This window comes from Nesoenas mayeri (genome assembly GCF_963082525.1).
Source record: "Nesoenas mayeri genome assembly, chromosome: 1".
NCBI classification, from domain to species: Eukaryota; Metazoa; Chordata; class Aves; order Columbiformes; family Columbidae; genus Nesoenas; species Nesoenas mayeri.
The window spans coordinates 106,417,686-106,427,641 of NC_137541.1; the positions used below are offsets into that span (position 1 = coordinate 106,417,686).

The following is a 9,956-nucleotide window of genomic DNA, read 5'->3' on the forward strand; positions in this document are numbered from 1 at the left end:
GCTCTGAGATCTCTTTATATGCAGCTATGCTGAAGGTATAGTAATGGCATTTTCTTTTACTTATACAACATTTGGATACATTTGGCTAGATGTATTTGAAGGAGAATTTGTTTATAGAGGATGGAGTTATATCACTTGTTAAATGTGACAGATGACTTACTTCCAGAATCAAAAATCAGGCTGTTTTTCTCTTTTTCTCTTTCTCTCCTTCCAGAGGGCTATGGTAAACATAAAGTTGATTTGAGTTTTCCTCAATAATATTTCGCACCAAGTTTTGATTAATGTAAGAGCATAAAGTGGGCTGACTTCCACAGTTATAGACTTGAATATCAACAGTCAGAAAAAAAAATAAATAAAAAAGCAGGGAGCTTTCAGTTAGCCTTCATTTCCCAGAGAAAATATTTGTATTTAATTCTGGTTTTCCAGTAACTGGGGGTTGGGGGGAGGTCACGGACCCTCACATCCCATTGCTCTTTCCCATGTCCACCAGCAGGGCCTGACCTTCCTGCAAGACAGGCAGCGGTGTTCACTGTGATGTGGAGAAGGGCTGTATGCCCACAGTCCAGCTTCAGGCCCCAACCTAGGGGCTCTGGTGTTAAAATGATGCTCTAAGTGCAGTATAGGAGCCTAACAGGTGTAGGCTTTCTCACATGGCTAACATCACCTAGTGAAGGTCAGAGGAGAGTTAGGTCTGGGACCAATGTTAACTTTTCCAGTAATAGCCCTTTTTGCCTAGACTCTACCCGCCATACATTGGAACCAAATTTCCACTGATCAGTTTTACAGACCAAGAATGGTATGTAATCTTCTGGATGTTTATGTGTATCATTCTCATTAGCACTAATGGGAATAATTTGTATGCGTCACGGGGAGGATATACCCTCTTCCACTTTCCTCTCGGAGACGACCCCCGTGCGTCTGGCACACAGAGCATGTTCGGCTACTCACAGTTGCTGGAAAACCAGCAATGATGCTGATTGAATTTTCGTTTCAAAGAGTTTGCTTTCAGTTCTCTGTTTTTGTTTTCTAAGCTTCTCCCAACCCTGAGAAATGTTCACTTTTTTGAAAATGACTGTTGTTGGAGTTTATGGCACTTTCTTTCTATATTAAAGAAAGTTCTTCCTCTGCTTATTCCAGGGGCATTGGTGGTTACAGGACATCTGTCTGAAGCTTCTATTTCACTGTAGTAGATTTCAAGAAGAACTTTTACAAGAAAGTTACTTTTTAATGTTTTACATTGTTATGTAGTGTAATATGTATGTGTATGTCTGTGTATAATTATGTTTTCTATAATTATACGCTATTAAAATAGAGCTTCTTATCAGGATTTTTTTTTTCCTTTTGTTCGGTTTAGTTTGTTCGTTTTTCTTAAGATTACAAACCACTGTACCAGCGATCCTTATGTTAATGTTTTTATGGACCTGGCATATTTTTTCCAACCTGTCCCGTGTCAACTTTAGAGAGCGTGAGTGTACAGTTGTGCAAAAAGCCAGCACAGATGGGCACTCGTCTTCTTGTGGGCCTCCTTTTAACTTTGACAATACTCTGTGAAAAACAAAGTGAAAGACATTTCCCTGTGCTAATGCTATGGAAACATAAAGAAAATGAGGAATTTTCACCTCTGCTGTATGACTGTGATCATAAATAAATGTGCCTGTGAACTTGGGCTCCTAAATCCAAACTGAGGGTTTTGATTGACTGCGTGACCTGATTCCTAGAGCGGACTCCCACCTTGTGCTGAGCTCTTGTAAAAATCAGACCACTTACCGGTGCGTGCAAATAAGTAACAGCTGCCTGTTTATGTCATCCTTGGACACGTGTCATCATCCCAAAGAACGCTCTCTAAACTTGCATGGGGACTTGGCCCCATTTTAGCTGTCTCCTTCCTTTTTGAAATGTCAGCCCCTTTGCCATATTGGTCTCCTAAAAAGCACCCAACTACTGCAATATGGCATTATAACCTTAAATCGTTTTCTTACACTTAGTTGCTTAAAATAAGTCAGGCTATAGCTGAACAGATTACTCTCTGCAGACAAGTTACTGTCATTGTCCCTATGACAGATGGATAAATAGCTGTAAGAAAGATGGCCTGTTACCAAGAGCTCTCAACTCTTATTTTCCTTTCTGATTTTCTTTTCTTTTCTTTCCTTTTTTTTTTTTTACTCCTTCTGTTATTTTTGGCAGACCGGGCTGCTGAGAGGGAGCTGGAATTAGATGTAAAACTGTGATATACTGTGATATAATTTACATAAGAGCTACATAAGGGCTCCCTTATGTTTATTCACAGGCTTAATCCAAGCTCACATACCTCCACTGTGTTCCAGCCATGAAAATTTGTTTACTATTTCTAAAGGCTAATGAGACCTATTTATGGGTTGCAGGAGTTGGTTTTGACAGAGAGGCTAGTATACGCTGCTCTCTTGTTCATTCACAATCTGTACTACAGCGGAGACGAAAGTTGAGGAGGAGGAAAACCATCTCTGGCATCCCCAGAAGAGTGCAACAAGAAATAGGTGTAGTATAAATACAAATCTTCCGTAGATAGCTTTCTAACCAACTTAAATTGCAGGGATATGAGCTGGTAGCCAGCCTTCCAAAGAAATGAAACCTTGAAAGTGTAAATGCTTGTGGAGTTTGGGAATGATGTGGTTTGTTTTTTTGATTTACTACAGTAAGCAAAGCTATATTACTCCATATGGCCTTGATAGACCGAGGCCTTACCGAGTAATATAGATGTACGTGTTCAGCTCTTATTGTGTAAATGTTAATCAGTTCTTTTTTTTGCCATTTTATTTCTGTTACAAACCCATAGTTACGTGCATAAAAAGTAACTAGATTAAGTGAAAGTTTTTTCTTGTGTGAGGGGAGATTAAGGTAAAGAACTGACAGATGTTGCTCAGCAAAGTGATGATGAGCTGTCACAACAGCCAGATAACTCTCAGATGAGCAGCTGAATATCCAAGCTAGAGACAGCTGCTGGTACCCTATGGGAAACTTTGCTAAACATTCCTTTTATTTATCACACTCATCCTCTAGTCCTCCCTTTCATTCTTTATTACCAAGGATATTTGCCTAAAATCGAGTAGCTTATCTCACTTTTTGTCCCAGGTAAATTAGGAGCAACTCTATTGAGGGTAAATCCAGTGTAAAATTGGTATTGACCCAAAACAAAACTGACAGGATTGTTGTTTATTAATGTTCATCTGCACCTGAAGATGGCTCTGGTATCTCGGTCCGTTGCCAAGAAACTTGATGGGAAGCAGAAGGAATGTGTTTATCATAGGGAACAAGCAACCAGAGAACCTATGAAAGAAAGATGCTGTTGCCTTGCAAATATTCTTGGTAGTAAAGAAGCAGATAATGGAAATTCTGAACAGATGGGTAGTCAGAATAGAATTCGTTTTAGAAGCCTATGGAGTGTTTTGTCCAGCAGCCACTCCTGAAAACTGCCTTTTAACTAGTTGAAATAGAGTGATAAAACCTGAAATCTTAATATTTATCTTAATATTTACCACAGCAAGATCAGCTCCATGTGCGATCACATTGCAGAAATAGGAGAACTGAGATCACATTGCAGGACTAGGCAAATTTCCCCACCTCACTGGGCTGAGATCTTCCTTATACACTCTTTATAGCAAAGTTAAATTGGGTCCAGTGCTCAGCAAGATTAAAAAAGAGAGAATACAGCAGATAATGCTTCTTGGGTTGCTCCGCGGGTCATCTCGTGCCAGGGAACGTGGAGCTGTTTCCCACTCACCCGGCTCTCCGTGTGTCCTAGATTCAGACGAGTCGCCGGTGGCGAGAGAGCGCAATGTGATTGTGCACGCAAACCCGGACTTCTCCGGCTCCGGCAGCAGGAGGTCGGGGACCCGGGACTCCGAGTGCCAGACAGAAGAAATCCTGATAGCTGCTCCTTCCCGGCGCCGGATCCGCGCCCAGAGGGGTCAGAGTGTTGTCGCTTCCCTCTCCCATTCTGCTGGCAACATCTTGGTGCTGGCGGACAACGGGGATGCTGTCTTCACCACCGCTGTCAGCAACCGCATCCGCTCGCGCAGCCTTCCTCGCGAGGGTGGCCGGGCCAGCGAGGGCCATCAGGATGCCACCGGCAAGAGTACAGGGTACGAAGCAGAGCACTTCCTAGGTGGCCAGGAGAGGATCCCGAAAAAGGGGAAGGAAATCTTGAGCAAGCAGGGTTCACAAGAGCGTCAGCCCATTGGCTTAACTTGTCCTCAGCACCTGCACAGCCCTGAACACAGCATTGGTGAGAGGGGGAGATCGCGGCTGTCAAGGATGGCCGATTCGGGCAGCTGCGAGATTTCATCCAACTCAGACACTTTTGGGAGCCCCATTCACTCTATCTCCACGGCAGGAGTCCTGCTCAGCAGCCACATGGACCAGAAAGATGACCACCAGTCCTCCAGTGGCAACTGGAGTGGGAGCAGCTCCACGTGTCCCTCCCAGACATCCGAAACCATTCCTCCTGCTGCCTCTCCTCCGCTGACGGGCTCTTCACACTGTGACTCCGAGCTGTCGCTCAACACTGCTCCCAATGCCAATGAGGACTCTAGCATCTTCATCACGGAGCAGTTTGGTGACCACGCAGACAAGGTCAGGGGCCACAGGGCGAGCTCCTTTACCTCTACTGTGGCGGATTTACTGGATGACCCCAACAACAGCAACACAAGTGACAGTGAGTGGAACTACCTGCACCATCACCATGACGCCTCCTGTCGCCAGGACTTCAGCCCCGAGCGCCCAAAGGCGGACAGCCTGGGATGCCCCAGTTTCACCAGCATGGCCACCTATGACAGCTTCCTTGAAAAGAGCCCCTCTGACAAGGCAGACACTAGCTCACACTTTTCAGTGGATACCGAAGGATACTATACCTCCATGCACTTTGACTGCGGTCTCAAGGGTAATAAAAGCTATATTTGCAACTATGCAGCCCCAGGCCCCGAGAGCGGCCAGCCTGGGAGCGTGACCTCCAGCCTGGCTGACTGTGCCTGGCAGGAGTGCGTGAGCCACAGGAGACAGGGACGGCAGAGCATCTCGCTGAAGAAACCAAAGGCAAAGCCAGCCCCACCAAAACGAAGCTCGTCTTTGAGGAAATCGGAGGGCAGCACTGACCTTCCTGACAAGAAAGAACCAAAGATCAGTGGCGGGCAGCATGTGTCTCACACTGCCAGGGAGATGAAGCTGCCCCTTGAGTTTTCAAACACACCTTCCCGAGTGGAAGGCCCTAACCTGCCAACCAAGCAGGAGCTTCCCTGGGCAAACCAAGGCGATGGTGGGTTAAAGGACACTCCGTTCGACACCACTGATATCCCCTCCTTTAAAGACGAAGGTGCTGAACAACCTCACTATGCAGACCTCTGGCTTCTGAACGACTTGAAATCCAGCGATCCTTACAGGTCCTTGTCCAATTCGAGCACCGCTACGGGTACTACAGTCATAGAGTGCATCAAGTCACCAGAGAGCTCTGAATCCCAGACGTCCCAGTCTGGATCACGAGCCACCACCCCATCCCTCCCTTCGGTCGATAATGAGTTTAAGCTGGCCTCCCCAGAGAAGCTGGCGGGGTTAGCTTCACCCTCCAGCGGGTACTCCAGCCAGTCGGAGACACCCACCTCTTCTTTTCCGACGGCATTCTTTTCGGGACCCTTGTCTCCAGGGGGAAGCAAGAGGAAGCCAAAAGTGCCGGAGAGGAAGTCATCGCTGCAGCAGCCGGTCTCGAAAGACAGCACCGCCTCCGTGAGCAAAGACCTCGAACTTCCAATTATACCTCCTACTCACCTCGACCTAAGTGCTCTTCACAATGTCTTGAGCAAGCCCTTTGCCCACAGGCACCAGCTGCATGCTTTCAGCCACGGCAAGCAGAGCGCGGTCGGGGAAGCCCTGCATCCCAGCCCTCCCTCCGCCCTCGCCATCACGCCCTCTGTTCTCAAGTCTGTCCACCTCCGGGCAGTCAACAAGCCTGAAGGAGGGAAACAGAAAGGCAATGTGCCAGACCTGCTTTGCATACAGGAGACCACCTTGATGGCGACTGATGTTTCTCCAGGCAAAATGAAGCCACTCTTAGCTAAGAAACCAATATCGCGCCAGTACTCTACGGAGGAGGCCATAATGTCATACATTGATGCCTCCCCAGCGGAAGCCAGCCCTGGAAAGCCGCCTTTAGAGAAAAGCTCCTCTTTCAGTGGGCAGAATAGCTGTGAGCGAGAAGCTGTAACTTCAGCAAGCGTGGGTCTGGTTGAAATCAAACCCGGGAGGGACCAAATGCACCCAACCGCTGAACAGTTGCCAGAAAGTGCTCTGAATCAGAGGTGTGCCACCTCCACAGATGGGTTTGAGAAGGGTTCAGCTGTCCTCACAGGTGATGATGAAGCAAAGAAACCCGGCCAGGGAGCAGAAACAGAGCGTGACCTTCAGCAAGAGCAGGCTCAGAGAGAGCTCTCTGCAAGCAGTGATGGGAGGCTGGAAGCTGGGCCTGCAGGCGAAAGCCCAGCTGAGGCTGAGGGAGTGGCCATCAGTGATCAGCTTAAGCACCAGCCTGATCTAATCCACCACGTGCCTGGGAATATCAGTTATGACACAGAGACGGCGGCAGCGAGTTCACTCAGCGAAGCGAGTTGCAAGCAGGAAAATGATATTGCATCAGGTATCCCAACCAAAAGTGCCTCTGATGACAGCAGAGCAGACGAGACAGCAGGCAGCGTGGACGAACCTTCGCTGAAAGGTCAGTTGTGAAGTCTTTCTGCATGACACCCCATCATGTGGTTTTGGACATGGCTGGTAGCACAGTCAAAAAGCAGGCTGGAATTGCCTCTGTAGGTTTAAGGACAGAGCTCCCCATATCTGTTAGCTGACCAGCCAGTCCAAAGATATTTTACACTTTTTCAGTATATTCAAAGTGTATTTTTCTGATATTTATTTCCTCCCTTGTGCTGCATTTCAGCTGAAAAATGGGAGGAGCGCTAGCCGTGGGTACAGAGCAGTAAACGGGAGATCCCAGTTTCGATCCCTAGCGGTGCCCCCTTTATGGGCTCCAACACGGAACATACACAATGTTTAGCTTAGTGGATAAAGTCTCTATAGTGGTATCAGCCATTTGGTTGTGCTGTTGCGAAGCATGGTGGGGTCTGACTCATAGCGTGGCTTCTTTCCGTGTTTCTAGAGTCTTCTCCAAGCGATGAGTCCATCATCTCTCCACTAAGTGAGGAGTCGCAGGGTGACGCTGACGACGTCTTTGTGTCTCCAAACAAACCCCGCACTACAGAGGATCTGTTTGCAGTCATTCACAGGTGAACTAACCTTGTGGCAACGGAAAACAGTAACACAAAGCCCTGCACAGTTGCCCACTAACAATAGCTGTAGGATGGTTATTGAATGGTTAAGTCTTGTCATGAAAGAAACTTTTTTAGTTTATTCATTTTCTAAAAGGCAGCTTTTAAGATATGCTTTATTATGGTCTGATATGCACTCTGAGTATCTTCATGGAATGTGTAGGATGCTTTACAGGTAACAACATCAGGCCATTTTCTCTAACAAACATATGTCTCCAAAGAAAACTACCCACAGTGGTTCCTGCCTTCTGCCCACTAGCTCTGTTCCAAGGGAGTGAGTCATTGCAGCAAGAATGATGAGAAGGCATCTCTTCAATTTTAGAGTATTATGTATTCATCTGAAATTTGTGATCACAACTGAAGTTACAGATGTCTGATATTGAATTGGTTACACTGAGTATTATTAGAACCTAAAAGATGGGTGATGAGAGAGACTCTGGCTCAGTGCCTCATTCAATGCATAAGAGCTATCACAGCTCAAAGTGCCATCAGTCACTGCTAGCCTCTGATATTTGACAGAGGAATTATGAGAGCTCTAGCTAATATGAAAGCACAGTCAATCTGTGAAACTCCAGAACAGCTTTAAGTGTTATTCTACAACGATAATGTATGAAAGAGTGTTCCTTTGTGCTTTTACAGATCAAAAAGGAAAGTTCTTGGGAGAAAGGATTCTGGAGACCTTTCTGTAAGAAACAGGTTGAGAGCTTCGTCTGGAACTAGCAGCCAGCCCCCTGCCAGCAGCATGCTGCCCACCAGCAATGTGCAACCAGCCAGCAGCGTGGGCACTCCCATTAGCAGCCAGAGGTCCCCCGGGCTCATATACAGGAATGCCAAGAAGTCAAACACATCCAATGAGGAGTTCAAACTACTGCTCCTTAAAAAGGGCAGCCGATCCGATTCCAGCTACAGGATGTCTGCTACGGAAATTCTGAAAAGTCCTATTTTGCCCAAGTCTCCCGGAGAGCTGACAGCAGAAGCCCCCCAAAGCCTGGAGGAGTCTTCCCCTGCAGCGAGCCCCGATGCATTGTCCCCACTTTCCCCCTGCTCCCCTAGGGTCAATGCAGAAGGATTCTCCTCCAAGAGCTTTCCTATGTCAGCATCTTCGAGAGTGGGGCGCTCAAGGGCGCCGCCAGCAGCCAGCAGCAGCCGGTACAGCGTGCGCTGTCGGCTGTACAACACACCAATGCAGGCCATCTCCGAAGGAGAGACGGAGAATTCAGATGGCAGCCCCCATGACGATCGGTCTTCTCAGAGCTCAGCATAAGCTGCACAGGCGCCAGGGATGGGCTGCTGACACCACTTGGGTTCTGGAAGGATGTGAATATAAGAGGCCAATGCTGTAGCAGTCAAAAAAAAACAAAAAAAGAAAAAAAGAAAAAAAAAAGAAAAAGAAAAAGAAAAAATTGAAGGGCAATATCGATGCTTAAATGTGTTTGTGTTTATAAGATGTTGGGGAAACAGAGGACTACAGCTGTAGCTATTTATTACACTACATTTTCTAAAGGAGGAAGATATGCTATGTCTGTTCTATTTTCTTTTAGCTCCATTTGGTTTATCCCACTCTCATTTCCTTTGTCACTGTAGATTTCAAGGCTATATACTTTCCACAGACTTAAAAGTGACTTTGGTTTGGGTTTTTTTTGTTTGTTTTTTTTGGAGGGGGGGGCTGTTTTTTGTTTGTTTGTTCCAGAAGTTCCCCATTCCCTCACTGTAGTGCTTCCCTAGGAAGAAAGAAAAAAAAAAATAAGCTCTTGAGGATTGGTATTTTTCTACACTAAAATGAGCTGAAATAAAATTTAGAAGAACTTAACATATGTAAATACCATATTTTTGATAAAAATTTGTAAATAGAATTATCAAAAAGTGGACATGGCAAATTATTTACTGCATAACAGCTTTGTTTATAGAAGACGAAAGAAGTCAAATGTAATAACTGTATTCTGTGAATACCATTTTCATATCAAACATAAAAAATTCACATGGCCACCGATAACCACTTTCAGTGCGACAAGCCTGAAGGACGGACATTGAGCAGTGGAAAGGAGGAATTCTCTGCCTTAGCGGAGGAAATAGAAAGGCTGACTGCGATGAGATTAAAGTAACCATTTGTCTTTCTAAGGCAGCTCCAAAGAAGCTAACTGAAAAGCACAGCTGGGAGGGTTACCATGAGGATCGGTGGGGAAGGTGAGCATGCTTCCAACAGAGCAAAGTCATGACCGATGCAAAGCCCCAGAGGGTCCCGTCCCACAGCCTCCCCTGGGCCTTTATTCTTGCAGGGATCGCTTCAGAGAGGATAGGTGTGAGAAGAAATAGTACTTAACTTTCATATTCCTATTAGGCTATTGGGATACATAACACAGTCATAACCACGTAATTATAATCTTTAAACATGATTAGTTTCTGGTTCGTAAAGGAAACAAATGAATTATAAGCATGCAAGAAGCGCTTTCGATTTATCAGTAAATATCTGCGATGAGTTTTCAGTGAAGCTTTCTCTTTGTGCTGATGAGATTCATGCTACCTAAATATTTACAAAAACGACACTGTGAAAACCTAGCTGAGAAATAGGTATCTGTATGCATTATTTATATTCATTGCTGAGCTGGGAAGGGG

At 45.9% G+C, this 9,956-nt stretch overlaps 1 protein-coding gene across 1 annotated transcript in view; it reads left to right on the forward strand.

The window, feature by feature from the left end:
* NHS (NHS actin remodeling regulator) overlaps window positions 1-9,240 on the forward strand; it is a gene marked incomplete at its 5' end in the record, with an annotated part of 257,135 nt that extends 247,895 nt beyond the window's left edge. The window contains 4 exons of the mRNA XM_080356101.1: window positions 2,382-2,513; window positions 3,779-6,736; window positions 7,175-7,301; window positions 7,983-9,240. Of these exons, the coding sequence (XP_080212227.1) occupies window positions 2,382-2,513; window positions 3,779-6,736; window positions 7,175-7,301; window positions 7,983-8,607 (3,842 nt within the window). The 3' untranslated portion in view covers window positions 8,608-9,240. The remainder of the gene's footprint in view (window positions 1-2,381; window positions 2,514-3,778; window positions 6,737-7,174; window positions 7,302-7,982) is intronic.
* Between the last annotated feature and the right edge of the window lie 716 nt (window positions 9,241-9,956).